Source organism: Podarcis raffonei, chromosome 13 (genome assembly GCF_027172205.1).
Source record: "Podarcis raffonei isolate rPodRaf1 chromosome 13, rPodRaf1.pri, whole genome shotgun sequence".
Taxonomy (NCBI): domain Eukaryota; kingdom Metazoa; phylum Chordata; class Lepidosauria; order Squamata; family Lacertidae; genus Podarcis; species Podarcis raffonei.
The window spans coordinates 47,769,486-47,792,770 of NC_070614.1; the positions used below are offsets into that span (position 1 = coordinate 47,769,486).

Here is a 23,285-nt window from a genome sequence, read left to right on the forward strand (position 1 = left end):
ACTGCAAGTAAACCAAATTAATCACAAATATGAATATACTACAACATTAGACATCTTCTGTTTCAAACTGAAATGAAAAGATTGCATTTGTAATTTGTAATTGCACATCTATGCTAATAAAATCCATACTGTCTAATGATCAGGGCATTACTGTTTTGCATGATACTTTCATGTACCTGCTGTTCTTCTATTGCAGTACATTTCCCTCACAGTTGATCAAGAAAAAAAATAAAACAAATCTGTTTCTCCTTCAGTAAACAACAACTTCATTTAACTGAAAGCTGCAATGTTATACAGACTTACATGAAAGTCCCACTGAATTCTGATAGCTTTTTTCTCAGTATACAGCTGTGGTTGGGGTAGGAATGTTGCTTGCACGTTAGAACCACAGGTTTGAGGTGTGCAGGCTACTGTAGCTAAGGCCAGTCATTGATCCTGTGGTGCATCAGATGGAAAGGGGAGTCAGGTGGCAATGGACGTACCGTACCTTCACACTGGAAGACGCAGCTGGTGGCAAAATTATTCTCCTGTTTCTTTAGGTTTTCCAGCCCAAGGTCAGCCTCTCTGGGCTAATGCCCCATTCTGACAATCTCAGGTTTCCTTGTGGTATCTAACCTGAACTGTCGCAATCCCTGTCCGCTTCAAAACAATTCAATCAATTTCCATATCCCTCCATATAGGATAATTTTCACCATGATGTAACAATTTACCCAAGAAATCAATTCAAGTCAGCACACACCGAGACTTTAAAGGACCTTGACTGTGAATATGTGGTAGTACAATGGTACCTCGGGTTAAGAACTTAATTCGTTCCGGAGGTCAGTTCTTAACCTGAAACTCTTCTTAACCTGAAGCCCCACTTTAGTTAATGGGGCCTCCTGCTGCTGCTGCACCGCCACCGCTGCACGATTTTTGTTCTCACCCTAAAGCAAAGTTCTTAACCTGAGGTACTATTTCTGGGTTAGCAGATTTTGTAACCTGAAGCATCTGTAACCTGAAGCGTCTGTAACCTGAGGCACCACTGTATATTTGTTTACATTTTCACCCTTCTCTTCCCCACTCCTGACAATAAGTATACTCAAAGCAATTGTAAATACACGATTTCCTTCAAATAAACTGTTACATTGGCTAGGTTTATAAATAAATAAATAGAAAAAATGTTTTTTATTATTCCAGTATTCAGGCAAATTATGGGTCCCATTTCAGCTTGAAAATGTCAGTAATAAAAGAATCCCTCTTTGGGATTCCTGTCTTAAAGACATTAAAGAAAGGAAAGGGCAATCCAGAAGAGGAATGGAAAAGTCTTACTATGAAACATCAAACACGTTCTTTGATGGTTGTTCCTTATACAAAATTTCATAGAAATTGTAAAAGCTCTGAGAAAGAACTCCACCAATGAGGACTTCACCTGGCTGGTACCACTCGTGTGGAACAGGAAAAGGATTATTCCCGGGGCAGTGGATAGAATTAGAGGTAATAGAAACAGGAGTTATTAAAAACAGCAACACCAATAGCAGCAACATCCTGACAGCCTAGTTTATGATAAACATTTCATCAACGGGTTGCAAATACATTCCTTGAGAAGTAACAGAAATTATATTGTCCTAAATTGAAGTCATAGAGCCCTGTCTGTCTCTCCCACTACACTAGCTCTCCATAACATATGAGCTTATTTTTTAAACACTTTTAGGCTTGCTTGTTGATTTTTTTTTTCTTCCCTCCAGGAAGCCAACTGGGGATTTGGCCTGGATAGGAAATTACAGTGATTTGAGTAATTGCCGAATAGGAATATTAATTACTTATTCAGAGTTTAGAGTCTGAGTAAGACTTTTACTTTTTTTACTCCCAATCCTGCTGCTTAGATGAAAGAAAAAAGTGGCAGAAGGGTTTTTCCTTGGTGTGCTAAGAACACATTGTTCAGCAATTACAGTACCATCTTAGATTATCCCAGACAGCACCACCACATTGAGGAGAGTATTTATTCTCGCTCGATATTACCAAGCAAAGCATTTAAGGTTCAAGGAAGACACTCAGATAATTTCAGTTAACATGTTTCTTTACTGAAAGAAATATAATTCAGTATTACAGAACAAAGTAATATAAGGTAAATCAGTCCCATATAAGAAATACATTTTTATAAGTGAATAGAAAGTAAATCAAGCTACTATTAATTCCACACTTTTCAATGCCTTTCCCTACTGCTTTTCTATCCACAAAAGTTCATTTTTATTATTAAGTTTCTTGTCCTAAAGCAGGAGTCAGTAACATTTCCCCACATTTGGCCAGATTGATCATTCTCCCAGTCCTTGATGGACAAAGTTTGATAGGTGGATGGGACAACCAACCTGTCTGTCACTGGGATTCAGAAGGCAATGGGTCTTTTAAATGAACAGTTACAAAGCGGCTTAATCAGTGAGGTGGAAGCAATTTCTCTAGCAAAAACCAAGCTCCCCTCCCCCTGCACCCATTTTATTATCACTTTCAATGGAAACTATCTTCCCCTCCTGGAGCACCATGGGCTTCCATTACCCATCATCATCATCAACATCATCATCGTTATCATTATTGAGAGGGTAGAGCCCCAACCAATGGATGCAAGTTATTAGAAAAGAGATTCCAACTAAACATCAGGATCAATTTTCTGATTATAAGTGCTGTTCAACAGTGGAATAGACTTCCGCAGAAGGTGGTGAACTCTCCCTCATTGAAGGTTTTTAAGCAGAGGTCGAATAGTCATCTGTCATGGATGCTTAATTGAGGTTCAATCATTTAAAGGGTTGGAACAGATGACCCTGAGGGACTCCTCCAACCATACAATGCTATGATTTTATAATGGTGGGCAAATTGCCATAAACAAAGGATAAATGGACACATTTTAAAATCAAACATCACAAAAATAATACCAGAACAGGATAATAAAACAATATGATGGCAAGTATAAAAACATACTAAAAAGCTGCACCTGAGTCCAATAAATACAACAAGGTTTCATGAGCAACAGACAACTTTACAAAGTAAAATAGGAGTTTCACATGCTCCTAGAAAGACCTGTCTCATGATGTTCCTCAAAGTCCTTCTCCTGCAGAATCTTCTTATAAGACTTTCAAATTGAGGGGCTGGGAAGGCTGGAAGCATCCCTCCAGGGGGATCTTCTGGGAAGAGACAATCTGGAAACTCACCTTCAGCTCCTGATTGTTCCTATGAAGTCCCCTATGATGTCATCTGAGAATAAGTTGGGTGTGGTTTGCCAGGAATGGCCTGAGAATTGAAAACTCAGCTGGTCAAAACAGGGCCCACCACCAAGTCGTTCCTCACTCCTGAGGTGAGAGAGGATTTTAATCTGCTTTAATTTCAAAAACCTAAATATCCCAAATTGATCCAACAAAACTGTATCACCTCAGAAGATGTATTCAAGGTAACCACTCTTACACATAAAGCCCTTATATATAAAAATACAATAGAATGTAGAAAGAAAATAAATTTACATCCTTCTCCTTATCAATTGCTCCCTGTTGTTCAAATCTGGCTTCAGAATAATGATGTAGCATTTAGGGGCAAAGATGCAGCCCAACAATCCAGCACTGGAGGACAAGATGGAGAAGATCTCCACTACCACCATAGATTTTCCTTTGGTGCTCAGATACGTTGGGACAAAAGACAACCAAACACTGCAGAACAGCAACATGCTGAAGGTAATGAACTTGGCTTCATTAAAAGTGTCTGGCAATTTGCGAGCTGCAAATGCCACAATGAAGCTGGCAATAGCCAGGAGGCCCATGTAGCCCAGGACACAGTAAAACATGGTCACCGAGCCTTCATTACATTGCACAATGGTTTCTTCTGTAAGTAAGTGCATGTCTTGATCTGGAAATGGTGGAGAGGTCATCAACCACCCAGTACAAATAATCACTTGAATGAGGGAGCAGGAAAGGACAACGGAGTTGGATAGTTTTTTCCCTACCCACTTCCTCATACTGGATCCAGGCTTGGTGGCCATGAAAGCTACAACTACAGTGACCGTCTTTGCCAACACACAGGAAACAGCCACAGAGAAGACAATGCCGAAAGTTGGTGGGCGAAGAAGGCAGGTCACTTTCCCAGGGTGTCCAATGAATAGAAAGGATGAGAGGAAGCAGAATAGGAGGGCAATGAGGAGAGCGTAGGTGAGATCCCTGTTGTTGGCTTTGACAATGGGAGTGTTTTTGTGCTGAATAAACATTGCAAGCACCAAAGTTGTGATCAGGGAAAAAGGAAGAGCAAGTGAGGCCAAGCTGATCCCTAAAGGTTCTTCATAAGAAAGAAAGTTGATAGTTTTGGGGATGCATCCATCTTTCTTCTTGTTTGCATACTGATCTTCAGGGCATCTGAAGCAGTCAGCCATATCTGACAAACAGAAGAAAGTTAAACTCCATTTGCAATTCATCTGTGTTTTATGTTGACTATGTAGCCATTATTTATCCTGTTGATCTATTTGGAGCCTTCTAGATTGTCAGAGAGCAGGTTGTGTATTTGAATTACTCATTACATTCCTGCTGAATCTGACACAGTTGTGTGTGTGTTTTTTTTTGTTTTGTCTTTTGCATCTTTTTAAGTGGCCATGCTGTGGCCCCAAGATGGCATAGTGAGTGGAACCTTGGTTTTTTGGGTGGACAGTTAACAGAGCCAAAAAAAAGGGGGGGGGATTTTGCTCCCATATTTAATTGTCTCCAATTTAGGATGTTTTTGCCTTTCCTTCAGTAAGTGCTGGTAGCCATTGTTAGGCATTCTAAAGCCTTTGTCAAAATGATGGGCAGAAATAGGGTGGATTGTAAACGGTCTATAAAGTGATAAGTGCAAGGCATGCCACTAGGTCAGATGGGGCCCAATGTTGCCTATCCCCCCCCCCACATATACAGTTCCCTGCTTGCCAAATACAAAGCTCCAACCTTGTTCAACTCTGAAGGGTGTCGTGTACAGCTACACCATCAAGTGGAATGCCATTTAAACAGCACATGCTGGTTGGAATTTCCTCTTCCTTGAAGCATAATGAATAATGTTCTGGCCTAATCACCCTGGATGATGTCTAGCATGTTTCATTCCGACTACACACATCATTTGCAAATCTACAACTTCTGTACCATTTTACCACTTTATAGGTTCACTCAGTGCTTTTTTTTCCTAAACCAAGGTTTAGGGGTACTCTCCTTTTCCTATGCATATTTAAATACTCCTCCTCAATGAGGCCAAACTTGGATTCACAAAATGTTTAGGGGTATGCACACTTGGAAAATAACCACTGGGTTCACTTAAATTATGTGTACAATGAAATCTTTTTTGGGAGTCTTACTTTCATATCCACCTGCTTGGGATTTCACCAGGCTCTGTTGTTTTTTTACATAATGATGACGTGTTACTGGAAAGTAGCAATAAAATATTCATACCACTCCAAGCAGGATAGTGTGGTTTTCAAAAGAGACTTGCTAATCTTGTACAATGAAAACTGTCACATACCATTTTGGTTTGAAATCTTCCCTTCTGGACATGGAGTACAATCATAGCAGCAAAATTTCTGCCCTTCCTTCCTTTTCTTCTGATAGCCCGCACGGCAGTAGTCATTGCACACAGAAACTGGCATCACCTATTAATAAACAGGAAATCATTTCAGAAGGGATTAATATTTGAAAGAATGTTTCAGCTTCTGAAGTTCAAATAAGAAAGGGGATCTCTCATCTCAGAAACATTGGTACATATATTGTCCAGCATTTCCGCCATATTAAGCAGTTGGTCCCTTACCTTTCTCGCCCTGATCTGGCCACATTGATCCATGTGACGGTCACCTCCAGGCTTGATTATTGAAACTCGCTCTACATGGGGCTGCCCTTGAAGTTGACCGAGAAACTCCAGCGGGTGCAGAATGCCACGGCAAGGCTCCTTATGGGGTCCTTGCCATGGGATCACATTCATCCAGTGCTTTACCAACTGCACTGGCTCCCGGTGGAGTACAGGGTCAGGTTTAGACCTTTAAAGCCCTAAGCAGCCTAGGACCACGTACCTACGGGACCGCCTCTCCTGCTATGCCCTGCAGAGGACCTTAAGGTCCACAAATGACAACATTTTGGAGGTCCCAAGTCGCAAGGTGGTTAGATTGGTCTCAGCTAGGGCCTTTTCAGTACTGAACCTGACTTGGTGGAATGCTCTGTCACAAGAAGCCAGGGCCCTGCGGGACTTGACATCTTTCCGCAGGGCCTGCAAGACAGAGCTGTTCCGAATTGAGTGGAGGAGTATATCACAATGCTCATAAGTAGGCGAATGTGGGACCTACAAGTAAACTCTAGAGTCTTAGGAGCCAACTTCTAGGGGCCAAAGTCACTTCACATACACCCTCAGTAAAATAATTGGGGGGCCAACCCTCTCCCAGAGGTGATGGGCATTGTCATTCAAAAGGTGTGCATGAGCCACGTCTTGAATTGATTAATTGGGGCAGGGCTTACCTCCCCCCCCCCCATATTTTATTCAAGTTGGAACCCCTGCATAGATTCCACACCTTGTTAAAATCATTGTGCCATAAAATCATGTCCTCATTAATGATGAATTCTTTTCCATCATCTGCATCAGAATCAACCCATCCAATCTTCAATCGAAGGAAGGACCTATTCGGGAACGTGACTATGTTCATGATGTCAAATCCCCCTCCCACTTCTCTTTGATCAGTAAAGGACATGGTTTCTCCAGCTGAGTTGTTAAATGAAATGTCCTGAAGAACAAGGTGCAGCTAATAGAAAGAGAAAATGGAGTTGAATGGGAAATAGCACAAATGAGATTTTGAATAAAATGCCATGGTTTACAGAAACATTTCTTCATGAAGCTTATTTAGGTATAGCAACATAGTTTCAGTTCACAAAGAACATGTGAGAAATATCTGTGATTTTGACACAACAGATGGAGACTTTATTATGCATTGGAAGCCCTTTTTATTTATCTCTAATATTTCTTTCTGTTTATTTTCTCCTTTCCCTCTTTTCTTCTTTTTTTCTTTTGAGGTCCTAGATTTGGGGCCCTTGTTAAGGTCCAGGGATTAACTATTCATAGGGTTGGTCATGGCGGGCGCTTGGCGGGAGACAGGGAAGCATAAGCCCCCCCCAAAGTAAGAGGTAGGGAGGAAATAAGAGGGTTCTCAGGTGAGAGCTGTGAATTGCCTCTAGGAAAGGACTCAGTATTCTTCCTGTTTTCACTGTAGTTTTTGTAGCTGTTATATTATTGTATGGTGAAAAACTCTAAGAAAAATATTATTTGGCAAAAAGAAGCACACAATTTAAGATGCAAAGATTAATTTTTTTCAGTGAATACAATTTGCAATGCCATTTAAACAGCACTTCTGAATCCTAATGTGATAAAGTCCTTTTTTTAAAAAAAATCTTTTAACAATAAATAAAAGAAATTAAAGGCAGCCTAAATAAATACTATTACTACAAGTTGAAAGCAGCATAAGCTTGGGCATTATAACTGAACTTGTTATGCCAAAACATAACAAAAAATTATGATTTTTTTCCCCATAGAGCTGTTAGGCTGGTTTATATGTATTCTTTTATAAGTTGGTTTAATCATAGTTACTATGAACCAAATTTGCTCAATTCATTCAGATATTCTTAGCTACTGTAGTCTTAGGAGCTGTTTCTGAGTCTGAATTAAATTTCTTGATAATTTTCTGGAATACTATCTTATAATCATAATCATCATTTATTATATATACCCCAACCATCTGGCAAAGTCGCCCCATCCACTCTGGGAGGCTACTAACACATATTAAAATATAATCAAACATTAATAACTTCCCGATACAGGGCTGCCTTCAGATGACTTCTAAATAATAATAGTTTTATTAGATAACCAAGCAGAAATGTCTTAAGTTCCAGTGGTAGATAAAGTCATGCAGATAATGATAATATTATTTCTCTTCATTCTCAGAATGATACCTGCCAAGGCTCCAGATCCTGAAGTTTTAATCGTTCACTTTTTCCCATTGCTCTCTGCTTGGATCTAGGGGAGTAAATGTTATGCAAGGCATGAGCCACAGCATAGACACCATTATAGATGCTGTAGCTGTGACCAGTCATGCTCATTTCAAACAGAGACCTTGGAAGACTCTGCAACCTCTCCTCTCCAGAACACATGCCACTGAACTCCATTGGCACATCAAGATTTGGAAATACACAGTCAAATGCTTGCTCCCAGAAGACTTTGATGAAACCATCTCCTTGTGTCAAGGAAGGCTTTATGTTGTGAAGAAATTCCTTGAATGCTGGAAGATTTTGTGAGTGGATTGTGAAGGAAAGGGAACCCTGGAAGAGCAGGACACCCCAAACCTTACTAAAACCCATAGTTATGAAATCAGTCTGTGCTGTAAAGATCCATACCTTTTTAAATGATGTGTTTTTCTTATTTGTAGGATCTGGCAGAAATATAATAATTCTCAGTGCTATAATTGCCAGAGATTCTCCATAAACAATAAATGTAGTGACTTTATTATTTCTGATTTGTGCATAGATATTCAAAGCTATATCATGCATTTCGTCCACATTATCATAGTGGACTTGTTTTGGGATTTTTTGTGTGAAGGCTGAGCAAATTCCATTTTCAGAAAGCAATGGTTCGAGGATCTGCAAGAAATGTTCCCCACTGTTGTCATTCAGAGCAAAGAGTCCGATCCATGTCCATCCAAAATGCTTAAGCAAGCGGATAATCCCAAGAAACTGGTGGGCTTCATTGGGCACCATGCGATAAAAAGAAGGAACCTGTCTTGTATCACTCTCTGCTGGGGGAAATGAACCATATGCAAACTGAAAGAAAATGTGAATATAATCTCAAATCGTATGGAAAACATTCTCTCTGTACCATTTGGCTTTTTATTCCACAAATTCTAAGCTTTCTTTTTTCTAATTGCACATTTTGATTTGAGCTGTGCGCAGTTCAATCTCACATCCCTAGATATAAAACAGAAAAGGCAATCTACAAGGAATATGGGATAAAGATGCAGGCTTGTATAGATCTAAATTTTAAATTAAGGATCATGACTAAGCTAGATGCATTAATTTTGATAAGTCTGTTCTGAGTAGAACTACTGGCTAGAATACTTCCCAATAGGTCTGCCCTGTGTAAAACAAACATGGAAGCAACCCATAGAGGCAGGAAGAAAAAATTCTCATTCGCCCCTTCATACCTCTTACCTGTGGTATCTTCATATCCTCATTTATGCATCTTACCTGTGGTATCTTGTAGAGACCTAATGTGTCTGCCATATGGAAGGTGGTATCATGGCCAAGTCCCCCAATGGTGGATATGAGGGTTTTCTGGGTGTCACATTTGTAGTTGGGGACAAATGTCCTCATTTTGTAGAGGAGGTCTAGAGTCGTGCGGTAGGTCATCCTTGCATCATAATAGCTGTCATAGATGTGGAAGCCAAGTGTGATATTGGGCAAGATGTTGGGATTCTCATTGACTTCTTTCACAGCAAATGCCAATGCAAGGACGTGCTGATAAAATTTAGGCACCATACTGCAAATAAAGTAAATTAGTTACAGATATGAACATACTACAATATTGGACATCTTCTGTTTCAAACTGAAATGAAAAGATTGCATTTGTAATTAACACATCTAAACTAATAAAATCCATACTGTCCAATGATCGGGGCATTACTGTTTTGCATGACACTTTCACACACCTGCTGTTCTTCTACTGCTTGCCATTTCCGTCACAGTTCATCAAGGAAAAAAATAAAATTCATCTGTTTCTCCTTAAGTAGGCGACAACTTCATTTAACTGAAAGCTGCAATGTTATACAGACTTACATGAAAGTCCCATTGAATTCAGATAGCTTTTTTTCTCAGTATACAGCTGCGGTTGGGGCAGGAAGGTTGCTTGCACAATAGAAGCAGTCATTGATCCTGCGGTGCATCAGATGGAAAGGGGAGTCAGGTGGCAATGGACTTACCTTCACACTGGAAGACACAGCCGGTGGCAAAATTAGTCTCCTATTTCTTTAGGTTTTCCAGCCCAATGTCAGCCTCTCTGGGCTAATACCCCATTCTGACAATCTCAGGTTTCCCTGTGCTATCTAACCTGAACTGTCTCAATCCCTGTCTGTCTCGACACAATTCAACCAATTTCCATATCCATCTGCATAGGATAACTTTCACCATGATGTAACTCCTCCCATGGAAGTTTTTCAGATCAGGAGCCATGAAAGAAATATTTAATGGAAAGACAAATATACTCATGAATGTCAGCGGCAATACAATTTACCTAAGCAATCATTTCAAGTCAACACACACTGAAACTTTAAAAGACCTAGAATATGTGGTAGTAAAATCTAATACTCTTTCAAATGGCAAGGAAGCTTTGGGGATATTGAAGGATGGTGTATGGTTTTATGTTTTGAATTCATCTGTAATGTAACCTTATCTATTTATTTACATTTTCACCCTTCTCTTCCCCACTCCTCACAATAAGTATACTGCAGAACAATTGTAAATACACCTTTTTATTCAAATCATTTTTTGAGAGCTGGTAGGCTTTAATTTTTTTTTAAAATTGAAATAACATTTTTTTCCAGGAAAATGTAGCTCCAATTGCAGCTTGAAAATGCCAGTGATAAAATTATCCCTCTCTTTAGGATTCATGTCTGTAAAACATGAGACAAAGGGAAAGGCAATTCAAAGGGGCAATGAAAAAGTCTTACTATGAAACATCAAACAGGTTCTTTGATGGGTGTTCCTTAAAGAAAACTTCATAGAAAATGTAATAGCTCTGAGAAACAACTCCCCCAATGATGACTTCACCTGGCTGGTACCACTCGTGTGGAACAGGAAAAGGATTATTCCTAGGGCAGCGGATAGAATTAGAGGTATTAGCAACAGGAGTTATTAGATTCAGCAACAGCCATAGCAGCACCATCCTGACAGCCTAGCTTATGGTATACATTTAATTGAAAGGTTGCAAATACATTCCTTGATAAGTAACAGAAATTATATTGTGCTAAATTGAACTGATAGAGCCCTGTCTGTCTCTCCCACTACACTAGCTCTCCATAACATATGAGCTTATTTTTAAGTACTTTCAGGCTTGCTTGTTGATTGTTTTCTTCCCTTCAGGAAGCCATCTGGGGATTTGACCTGGTGAAGAAATTGCAGTGATTTGAGTAATTGCAGAATAGGAATATTATTTGCTTATTCAGATTTTAGAGTTTGAGTTTTACTCCCAATCCTGATGCTTAGATGAAAGAAAAAAGTGGTAGAAGGATTTTTCCTCGGTATGCTAAGAACAACAGGAAACTCTGAGTGAAGACACTGTCATCAGGATATAAAGTAGCAGTTCTAAATTTTGAGATTTAGACCACTTTTCAACTCCAGTTCTCTGCAAGGAAATGGGACTCAGCACTTCTCAATAAGATAAAGCTATAGTTTAAAAATTAATAGCACAATTCATTTGCAAGAAACAGCAGAAGGCAGTGCTTTTTTTCTGGGGGGATGCAGTGGTACGCATACCCCTATATTTTTTGTGAATCTAACAGAAGAAGAAACTATTTTATTTTTTTCTAGCATGGTGAATCATCAGTTCCATTGCTACCCCCGATGGTAGCCTTTTGTCCATTTACTGTATTTATTTTCCCCGATTTGAACTATAAAATGATGGTTTTCTTGAGTCAAAATGAGAGGACCCTAAACTGGGAGAAGGTATTGGTATATTGGGAGGGGTGGGAATTCATTTTCAGCCTGAGTAATGAATTATCTTCTTGCTAACCTTAAATAAGCTATATGCCATTGGTGAGTGGGACCAGAAATGAAAGAGCACAGAACACCTTATCTAAACCTTAACAGTGTATCATGTCTACTTTATACTCTCTCACACATTCCCATGGCTCTGTTCCCCATTCAGAGTTTCACGAGACATTATCAGAGGTCATGTTCTGGGTAAGCAGAATATGAAGTGGAGCATGGGAGGGATATCTAGCTGTTGGTGGTGTTATTATTTATGATAATGATTAATCATAATCATAGCCATAATACATCATGGATGTTGAACCCACATTCAGCAAGATCGTGTGGTTCTCATTGATCTCTTTCACAGCAAATGCCAAGGCAAGTCTGTGCTGGTAGAATTTTGTCACCATACTGCAAATGAAGTTAATCAATTTACAGTTTCAGAGGAGAATTCTATAATGAATTATATCAGCATATCAAAATATTGTGCATTTCTGTCTCAAACTGTTTGCGATTTAAATGTCAATGTTTTATTCTTAATGGATGTCTCCAAGCGAAGAAGAAGAAGAAGAAGAAGAAGAAGAAGAAGAAGAAGAAGAAGAAGAAGAAGATCAGGAAAATGTATGATTTACTAGGGAAAAAATGACAACCGCATATCAGTATGAGAAACACAGGACAAATTAGGGGAACACTCTAATATCCTGGCTGACCCACCACCAACCACAAGCTTTCATAAACAATGCAGTAGCAAAAGCAGTAACCATCAGATCATGAACTAACTTTGAAAAACATCCTAACAACAGAGAGACACAGCAAAGGAGCCATTACCTACAGTATATAAAATGCTACTCCAAAGGCTGGAGCCATAGGAAAATCAGCAGCCATGCCCACCTCCTGTGTGATGTCCGTAGCTGGTGCTTCCTGTGAAACTCATAACTTCATGGGGGGGGGGGAAGGCAGCTTGGGTCCCAGGTTATGGGTGCCCAATGGCACCCGCGACGTAATGTGACAGCATAATGTTGTGACGTCATGATGTCACAGTAACGTACTGCAGTGGTGTTTCTGAGGCCTGGAAGGGCCTAGGATGTGATATCCAAGGTCTTGCAGAGCCTCAAAGTTCATGCCCGAGACCTCACAAGACCTTCAACATGACTTCCAGTTTGTACCGTGCCATGCACGGATGATGATGACTTGGGAGTCGCAATTGCAGCAGGAGCTGATTTCTATAAAGGCACACCAATATAGTCCTCCAGTCTTGCTCTTCATCTTCAGAGGAGGTGGGGTTTGACTGTGCATGCTTCCTCAAGGGTGGCAGGTGCATTTCCTTTGCCCTTAGGGCCCAACTTACACTTGCCTTTACCTGTAGCCATGTTAAAAAAATGCACCCCACATCCAATAATAATTCTGACAACCCAACAATTCCAAGTGTTGGTGGTGACCTTTAAAGCCTAAGGTAGTTTAATAGTTTGCCCTCTGCTTTTGAATTCCTTAGGCTAGATCAGACATGTGGAACCTGAGAGCAGGGCCCAATATGTGTCCCCAGGCTTCTCTACGTGTCCATTAAGACTTTCTCTGGACTATGGCCATCCTAATGCTGCTTCAAGGCAGTTCTGCCTCGAGCTCTTCTTAATGATGGGAATATGTCCTGGAACTGTGACATTTACTCATGTGGATGGGGAAGGAAGGTATGTTTCGGTGAATAAAACTTTGACTTCTTTGTGGCTGGTACCCATAACACAAAATGCTGAAGCTCTGTACAGAATAGCTCATTTAAATGCCCAGAATCCACCATGGCAACCTGGATGGGTGTCAGTTAGTATGGATGTGAGGTAATGAGAGGGAATGAGGGGAGTTGATAGAGAAATGTAACATCTGTCGATATTTTTAAACAAATATTTGTAATAAATGAATTAAAAACATATTTCCTCCTAAAACAATTAATGTTCACATAAAACAGACCAAAAACATAGAGAGAGATTCACTAATTTTTCTTCTAATCAGTTACTCTCTGTTGTTCAGTTCAGGCCTTAGTATAATGATGTAACATTTAGGGACAAAGATATAGCCCAATAACCCAGCACTGGAAGCCAAGGTGGAGAAGATCTCCACAGACACCATGTCTTTCCTTTTTGTGCTCAGATAGGCTGGAAGAAAAGAAAGGCAAACACCTCAAAACAGCAACATGCTGAATGTAATGAACTTGGCTTCGTTAAAACTGTTGGGTAATTTGCAAGCAAGGAATGCCACAATGAAACTGGTGGCAGCCAGGAGGCCTATGTAACTCAGGACACAGTTAAACATGGTGACTGACCCTTCATTACATTGCACTATGATTTCTTTCTGAGAATCGGGGAGAGGTTGACAACCACAGCATACAGATGTCTGCTTGAATAAAGGAGAAAGAAAGAACAACAACAGAGTTGGTCAATCTTTTTCCTACCCACTTACCCAGGTTTTTGGCCACTAAAGCTATAACCACAGTGATGGTTTTGGCCAGCATGCAAGAAAGAGCCACTGAGAAAACAATACCAAAAGTTGATGATCGGAGAAGGCACATCACTTTCCTCTGATGGCTCCAGAAGAGAGACAGATTGCCAAAAGTGGTGAAGTCATTGGCCACTACAGAACTGGACTACAGTGGTACCTCGGGTTAAGAACTTAATTCGTTCTGGAGGTCCATTCTTAACCTGAAACTGTTCTTAACCTGAGGTACCACTTTAGCTAATGGATACCTGCTGAAAACCTATATGTTTTGTGGGCATACCCAGACATTTGATTTGTTCTGTTCTTAAATTTGTGTGACCTATATTGCCCTGCTCAGGGTAAAAATATAAAGACTGCCTTTAAGGCATCGAAATCATTGTTCAGTGATTGAAGTACCATTTTAGATTAACCCAGTAAGAGCCACAACATTGTAGGGAGTATATACTCGTCCGTATTATCCTACAAAGTAGTTAGGAGTCTCAGTCCCTTAATCTTAGGCAATCAATTTATTTACTTAAGCAAATGTAGTTCAGCATTTCTGAAGAGAATGATATAAAATTACTCAATCCCATGAAAGAAATATATATTAATAAGTCAATACAATTGAAGTAATTCATTTGAAAGTGATTCATTCAATAAAATTGAAGTAATTCATCTCACACTGTCCAATGCATTTCCCTATTTCTTGCTTACCCATAAAAACTTAATTTTTATAATTGGGTATGTAGTGCTAGGGCAGAGATTAGAACGTGTTCCACAGCAGTCAGCCTGATTGCTCTTCCTCCTATCCCTTTTGAGCCAAAGGTTGATAAGTGGTTGGGGCCACCAACCTGTCACTCACTGAATGCCAAAATGCAATGAGTCCTTTAAAGGCACATCTACAAGCAGGCTTGCTATAGAAGGTGGAAGACATTTATCCTGCAAAAATGGAGTCCCTCATCTGTTTTTGTAGCAGTTTCAATGAAATCTGCCTCCCCCTCATAAGCAAATTGGGCTCCCATTACCCATCATCATCATCTTATTTGAATGCCAATCCCCCTCCCACAAACTAACAAAAGTGGCTTAAACCAATAGTAAAAGAACATGGGTAGGCAAACTAAGGCCTGGGGGCCAGATCTGGCCCAATTTCCTTCTAAATCCGGCCCACGGATGGTCTGGGAATCAGCGTGTTTTTAAATGAGTAGAATGTGTCCTTTTATTTCAAATGCATCTCTGGGTTATTTGTGGGGCATAGGAATTTGTTAATTTATTTATTTTTCTGAAATATAGTCTGTGCCCCCCGCCAAGGTCTGAGGGACCGTGGACCAGCCCCCTGCTGAAAAAGTTTGCTGACCCCTGTAAAGGAACATATCCCCCCCCCAGTCACAAAAATAAAGTAACAAAACAATGTGATAGCAAATATAAAATATACCCCCCCCCCAAAAAAAACCCATCAGAGTACTATAGATGCAACAAAAACTACATGATCAACATTACACTTCCTGGCAACAGCAAACTTAAGAAGGGAACGCAATGGTTTCACATGATCCCAGAAACAGCTGCCCCATGATCTTTCTTGCATTCTTTTCCTGCAGCAGGTTATTATCAGATATTCAAAAGTATTCGCTGGAATAAATGAGAACATTGCTCCAGGGAAAACTTCCTTCAGCAAGGAAAGAACTGGGAACTCACTTTAACCTCCTGATTGTGTCTTTGTGCCTGTGAGGCAGGTGGATGTGTTTTGTTGGGATTGATCTGCCAGTAAGAATCTTAGTTGGGCAAAATTGAATCCACTAGCCAGATTCCTCACCCCTGAGCTAAGCTAAGAGAGCATTATAACCTGCTTTTAAATCCATAAACTTAAACTTTCCAGTATGTGTTTTACTTCCTACTAGAGGCAACCACTTTTATACTAAAACCCTTAACATACAACATTGCAACAGAATAAAAAAATAAGGTACAATTTACATCTTTCTCTTTATTAGTTGCTCCCTTTTGTTCAGCTCAGGCTTCAGAACAATGATGTAGCATTTAGGGGCAAAGATGCAGACCAACAATCCAGCACTGGAGGACAAGATGGAGAAGATCTCCACCACCACCATGGATTTCCCTTTGGTGCTCAGATAGGTTGGAACAAAAGAAAGCCAAACACTGCAGAAGAGCAACATACTGAAGGTAATGAATTTGGCTTCATTAAAACTGTCTGGTAATTTGCGAGCTGCAAATGCCACAATGAAGCTGGCAATGGCCAGGAGGCCCATGTAGCCCAAGACACAGTAAAACATGGTCACTGAGCCTTCATTACATTGCACAATGGTTTCTTCCATTACTGAGTGCATGTCTAGATCAGGGAATGGGGGAGAGGTCATCAACCACCCAGTACAAATAATCACTTGAACGAGGGAGCAGGAAAGGATAACAGAATTGGTCAGTCTTTTCCCCATCCACTTCCTCATACTGGACCCAGGCTTGGTGGCCATGAAAGCTGCAACTACAGTGATGGTTTTGGCCAACACACAAGAAACAGCCACGGAGAAGATGATGCCAAAAGTTGGTTGTCGAAGAAGACAGGTCACTTTGCCAGGGTGTCCAATGAATAGAAGAGATGAGAGCAAGCAGAGTAGAAGGGCAATGAGGAGAGCATAGGTGAGATCCCTGTTGTTGGCTTTGACAATGGGAGTGTCTTTGTGTTTAATAAAAGTTCCCAGCACCAAAATTGTAATTAGGGAAAAAGCAATTGCAACTGCCATTAAGCTGATCCCTAAAGCTTCCTCATAAGAAAGAAAGGTTATTATTTTGGGAATGCATCCATTTTTGTTCTTATTTGCATACTGATCTTCTGGGCATCTGAAGCAGTCAGCCATATCTGAAAAACAAAAGAATGCCAAATTCCATTGACAATTTGCGTTTGACGTTTGCCCCCCATATAACAGTTTTTGCTGTTTTTCGTGTGAATCGTCTGATTATGTGTCAGCCAATTATCGTATTATCTGAACTACTCTTTGATTTGTCTGCTTAATTTGACATAGTTTTGTTTAAACATTTTAAATTGCCACTTGATGCACCAGAATGGCAGAAGGTATGGAATCTTGAATCTTTGGGTCACCAGTTTATTGGAACAATATATATATATATTACTCCCATACTTAATTTTCTCTGGGTTGAGGGGTTTTCACCTTTCCCTCAGGAAGTGGAATCAACCTTTGTTAGTTGATCTAAAACTTTTGTTGAAAAGCTGGGCCAAAAAGCCATTAGGCAGAAATACATCATTATTGTGGACCATATAGGGCCTAGCAACAGATAGTATCAAGCCATGCCCTGAGGTCAGTTGGAGCCCAGAATTGCCCAAACCCCTCCCACAGTTGTGACTGGGAACCTGAATGCTTGTTTTGCCAAAACAAAAAAGTCCAGCATTATTAAACTCTGAAGGGTGTTGAGTGCATCTGCACATTCAAGTGGAATATCATTTGAACAGCAAGTGCTGGCTGGAATCATGACCCTATCTTCACTCTAGTGTCATGCCATCCCCTCCATCCTGAAATGTAATGAATAAAGTTCTGGGCCAATTTCACCCACAATGGGTGTCTAGTGTGTTTCATTCTTGCCACAGACATGTTTCACACATCTGCAACTTCTGTACAATTGTAGTACTTGACAGGTTCTCTTAAATTATGTGCACAATGAAATCATTAATTCTGTTGTCTGGGGCTTCCTTTCAAATCCAGTTGCATGGGATTTCACCAGGCTTAACAGTCTTTGAATGTTTCACTGAAAATTTACTGGAAAGTAGCAATAAAATATTCACACCACTCCAAGCAGTGTGGTTACAAGCACAAGGTAATGTTTAAATTCCTTTCAACGGATACTTGCTAACCTTGTACAATGAAAAAATGTCATTTACCATTCTGGTTTGAAATCTCCCCTTCTGGACATGGAGTACAATCATAGCAGCAAAATTTATGCCCTTCCTTCTTTTTCTTCCTATTACCTGGGTGACAGTAGTCATTGCACACAGATATGGGCATCACCTTTAAACAAACAGAAACAAACAGGAAATAATTTCAGAAGGTAGAAATAGCCACTGAACTTCAAATACGAAAGGTAATCTTTGATTGGAAAGTTCATCGTTCAACTAGCTATTCAAAAATTTTCAATCAACCTATCCAGGAGAACAGTGATGGTTATTGCCTAATCTGGAGAATATAGCAAGATAATAAACCCCTAGATTCCAGACCTGATTAAAACCATTGTGCCACTGAACCATGTCCTCAAAAAGGATGAATTCTCTTCCATTTATTGCATCAGGATCAATCCATCCAACTTGCACGCGAATGAAGGACCTATTCAGGAACATGATCATATTCATGATGTCAAATCCACCTCCCATTTCTCTTTGATCAGTAAAAGTCACTGATTCTCCAGCTGAGTTGTTAAATGAAATACTATGAAGATAAGAGTGGAGCTAAGGGGAAAAGGGGGGGGGAGAGAGAAATGAAGCGAAAATAACAAATGCCATGATTTACAGAAACCCTTCTTTATGAGCAGACCCAGCCCACCCATGAGATAAAATAAGGCAACCTCCTTTGGTGACAAGATCCATAGGGGCAGCCATAGGGACCAATTCATTTTCAAAACATTACCTGCCAAGGCTGTAGATCTTGAAGTAAACTTTTACTTCTCCCCATAGCTGTTTGCTTGGATTTAGGTGAGTAAATGTTATGCAAGGCGTGAGCCACAGTGTAGACACCATTATAGATACTGTAGCTGTGACCAGTCATGCTCATTTCAAATAGAGACCTTGGAAGACTATGCAACCTCTCCTCTCCAGTACACATACCATTGACCTCCATTGGTGTATTGAAATTGGGAAGAATACAGTCAAATGCTTGCTCCCAGAAGCCCTTGATGAAACCATCTCCCTGGCTCTGGGAAGGCTTTATGCTCTGAAGAAATTCTGGGAATGCTAGAAGATTTTGTGAATGAATTGTGAAGGAAATGGCACCTTGGAAGAGCAGAACATTCCAAGCCTTAAGAAGACCCATAGATATGAAATCAGTCTGTGCTGTAAAAATCCAAACCTTTTTAAATGATGTGTTTTCTTTATTTGTAGGATATTGCAGAAATATAAGAGCTCTCAGTGCTATAATTGTTAGGGATTCTCCATAGACAATAAATGCAGTGACCTTATTATTTGTGAATGGTACATGCATATTTAAGGCTATATCATGCATTTCATCCAAGTCATCAAGATAGACTTGTTTTGGGATTCTTTGTGCAAAGGCTGAACAAATTCCATTCTGAGAAAGCAGTGGCTCCAGGGTTTGCAAAAAATGTTCTCCACTGTTATCATTCAGAGCAAAAATTCCAACCCACATCCATCCAAAATGCTTAAGCAAACTGATAATACCCATGTACTGGTGGGCTTCATTGGGCACCATGTGGTAAAAAGAAGGAACCTGACTTGTATCACTCTCCACTGGGGGAAATGAACCATATGCAAACTAAAAGAAAATTTACAAAAAAAAATCTAATTAAGCAGAAAGCATTCATCCTGCACCATATGACATTTTATTGAACAAATATACGTTGAACGCTTTTTAGTTGTTGTTTTTAAAACTTTTTTTTAGATTTTAAATGATTGTACCACTCCCTCCTTATGCTGGTATATGACCATAACAAAGATTTGTTCTATGTTGAAGTAATATATAAATTAAATCAAGAACCCTTCCAGTCAAGGCTTATTCTCAGCTTTATTTCTGATTGCACATTTTGATTTAATATTTGAACAGATCAGTCTCACATCCCTAAAAATAACAGAGAAAAAGCAATGTGCAGGGAGCATGGTGGAAAGATGTAAGTTGGTATCCAATTTAAGTTTAAATCAAGGATCATAACTAGGTCCATTAATTTTGATGAGTCAGCTCTGAGTAAACTACTGAGTAGAATACTTCCAAACAGATCTACTCTGTGTAGAACAAATATAGGATAAAAACCAAATATAAGGTGGGTGGGGTGAGATATCCCCATATCCTCATTTATGCATCTTACCTGTGGTATCTTGTAGAGACCTAATGTATCTGCCATATGGAAAGTCGTATCATAGCCAAGTCCTCCAATGATGGCTATGAGGTTTTTCTGGGTGTCACATTTGTAGTTGGGGACAAATCTATGCATCTTGAAGAGGAGGTCTAGAGTTGTACGGTAGGTCATCCTAGCATCATAATAGCTGTCATAGATGTGGAAGCCAAGTGTGATATTGGGCAAGATGTTGGGATTCTCATTGACTTCTTTCACAGCAAATGCCAATGCTAGGATGTGCTGATAAAATTTTGGCACCATACTGCAAATAAAGTAAATTAGGTACAAATATGAATATACTACAATATTGGACATCTTCTGTTTCAAACCGAAGGGAAATTGTTTTATTTGTGATTAATGCATCTAAACTAATCAACACCATACCGTCACAGAAAACCCATGGTTGATTAGGACATTACTGCTGTGTATAGTACTTTCAAACTTTACTGTTCATCTATTACTTGTCCTTCTCATCTCAGTTGATAAAGAAAGCAAAAGCAAACTTTCTGTTTCTCCTTACGTAGGTGACCACATCCTATTTCTAAAGAACCACGCTTGTGACACTAATTCTTCCTCATATGAAAGTCCCATTGAATTCAGTGGGGCTTATGTCTCTGTATAAAGTTGGAGTAGGGTTAGGCAAGATGCTTGTAAATCAGAATCACAGATTTGAGGTGTGCAGTCCTCAGTAGTCAAGCACAGTCATTGATCCTGTGAGGCATCAGACGGAAAGGGGAGTCAGGTAGCATTGAATTTATCTTCTCATTGGAAGACACAGCTGGTGGTAAAATTTGTCTCAGGTTTTCCTGCCCAATGCCTGCCTTTCTTTCTGACCTAATGTCCCATCCTGACAGCCTTTGGTCTCTCTGTCCAACCTGAACCTTAGCAATCCCTGTTTTCCTCAGTGCAACTCAACCATCCACAGATAACTCCAATTAGCCCCAGTAATGGAACTTCGATTACAGCCCAGGGAGTTTCACCATCATGTAACTTCTCCCATGGAGAAGAAATGTTTAATAGAAAGAAAAGTACCCTCAGGAATGTCAGCAACATCACACCCAAGACGCAAACTCAACCCAGCACACATTGAAACTTACAATCAACTTGAAAATGAGCTAATAAAACATAATTTCCCCACCATGTAAGCTTTTTAAAATTTATTTTCACTTTCACCCTTCTCTTCCTTGCTCCTCGCAATATTCATGCTGCAGAGCAGTTGTGAATACACCTGGAGTAAATAAAATAAAATATTCATTTACAAAATTGAAAGTATTTATTATGTGAGAAGAAAAATTGTATTTCCTGTCTAGAAGCTGGTAGCTTTTAAACAATGGAAACATCTTTTTTTAATCCACCTTTCAGTCAAAAAGTGACCCCTGTTGCAACTTGCAAATGCAGATGATAAGATAGCCCCTCTCCCCGAGATTCCTGTCAGAAAGGCATGAGACATAGGGAAAGGCAATCCAGAGGGGGAATGGAAGATTCTTACTATGAAACATCAAACAGGTTCTGTGATGGGTGTTCCTTGAATAAAACTTCATAGAAAATGTAATAGCTCTGAGAGGCAATGCCGCCAATTATTAGGTCACCCGGCTGGTACCACTCATGAGGAACAGGGAAAGGATTATTCCTGGGGCACCAGATAGAATTAGAGCTATTAGAAACAGGGGGTATTAGAAACAGCAACAACAATAGCAGCAACATCCTGGCAGCCTAGCTTCTCTCTGAGTGCAGATTCTGCTTTGTGCATCCATAGTAGCTACGTTTGAATAGGCTACAGTGAATGATACATGGCTCAGTCAAGCCACTCTTATGAGAGACATTACGGGCTGTATTTAATCAAAGCATTGCATCTCTTGAGTACTAACAGAGATTATAATGCCAGAAATTACACTGACCAAGCCCTGCCTGCCACTTGCCTCTACCCTTGTTCTCCACAGCACATGAAATTATTTATAACCATTTTCAGGCTTGCTTATTGATCTTTTTCTATTTCCTTCTAGAAAGCACCTGGAGGTTTGACCTGGTGAAGAAATTGAAGTCACTTGAGTAATTTCAGGGTAGGATCGTTAATTACTTCCTCTGAGTTTTGGTGTCTAAGTGGCACTTTGGTTTTTGTTTGTTTTTCAACTCCCAGTTCTAACCACAAGTCTCTTCTGCACCTTAGAGTCAGAAAACATGACAGACCAACAGGAAACTCAGAGTGAAGTCATTACCAAGGAGAAGTGCAGAATTTTGAGATAATGGCCACTTCCCAGCTCCAGTTCTCTCCAAGGGAATGGGGTTCAAGACTTCTCTGACTATAGTTCTTGTAGGGATGATCGCGGAGTGGGGAGTGGGGTCCGGAGGGAGCTCACTTCCCCACCAGCAGGCAGCCACAGTCTGTCTGCATGCGTGACCTTGGGGTGCGGGGTACACCCCCCCCCCAGACAAGCCACAGCTGTCTGTACATTGTTCCCTCTGTCTAACCTTTTGTTGTCTCAGTAGTCTGCGGTGTCCTGTCTGTAACCTTTGTCTCTGACACCTTTTGTCTCCTTCGTCATACACTGTGCAAGGGGGAAATGATGCGATGGAAACAGGTGCCAAAATAACTTTGTACCACCCCACAATCTCGGGACCAGAAGATGTGTAAAGGTCACAGCCTAAAATGTATCTGCTTGGGTTTGCATATTTGTCTCAATAAAAGGAGGCTCCACAGGGCTGGCCGGCAGCTTGCATGCAGCTCACCTGTGCGCAGCTCACCTGCTTTATCAACTCCTGCCTCATGTCCTTCACTTCATGTTCTCAAGACTATAGTTTAAAAACCGGTTGTTTGACTCACTTGCCTGAACTAACAGAGAATATTCCTGTATTGGAGGGTTGAGCAATCTTTTTCAGCCTGAAGACTGAATTCCCTTCTGAGTGAGCTTCTGAAGGCCATATGTCACTTGTGAGTGGGACCGAAGGTGAAAGTGTATAATGTAAATTTTACTACTGCATGGGGGCTAGTTTCTACACTCATACATA

General features: G+C 40.2%; 2 protein-coding genes across 2 annotated transcripts; both read right to left on the reverse strand.

Moving 5' to 3' along the window:
• Positions 1 to 3,481: 3,481 nt before the first annotated feature.
• Positions 3,482 to 14,295, reverse strand: LOC128399177 (vomeronasal type-2 receptor 26-like). Its single transcript, XM_053360425.1, has 9 exons — positions 14,187 to 14,295; positions 13,744 to 13,882; positions 12,045 to 12,149; positions 10,718 to 10,858; positions 9,240 to 9,531; positions 7,953 to 8,816; positions 6,524 to 6,751; positions 5,491 to 5,617; positions 3,482 to 4,383 (listed from the first exon to the last, which is right to left on the reverse strand). The coding sequence occupies exons 1-9, from the start codon at positions 14,293 to 14,295 to the stop codon at positions 3,482 to 3,484; spliced, it is 2,907 nt and encodes a 968-aa protein (XP_053216400.1).
• A 1,870-nt stretch (positions 14,296 to 16,165) lies between these two features.
• LOC128399178 (vomeronasal type-2 receptor 26-like) lies at positions 16,166 to 20,540 on the reverse strand. Its single transcript, XM_053360426.1, has 5 exons — positions 20,250 to 20,540; positions 18,842 to 19,702; positions 18,436 to 18,663; positions 18,103 to 18,229; positions 16,166 to 17,067 (listed from the first exon to the last, which is right to left on the reverse strand). Exons 1-5 carry the CDS (start codon positions 20,538 to 20,540, stop codon positions 16,166 to 16,168), a joined length of 2,409 nt encoding a protein of 802 aa, XP_053216401.1.
• Positions 20,541 to 23,285: the final 2,745 nt, after the last annotated feature.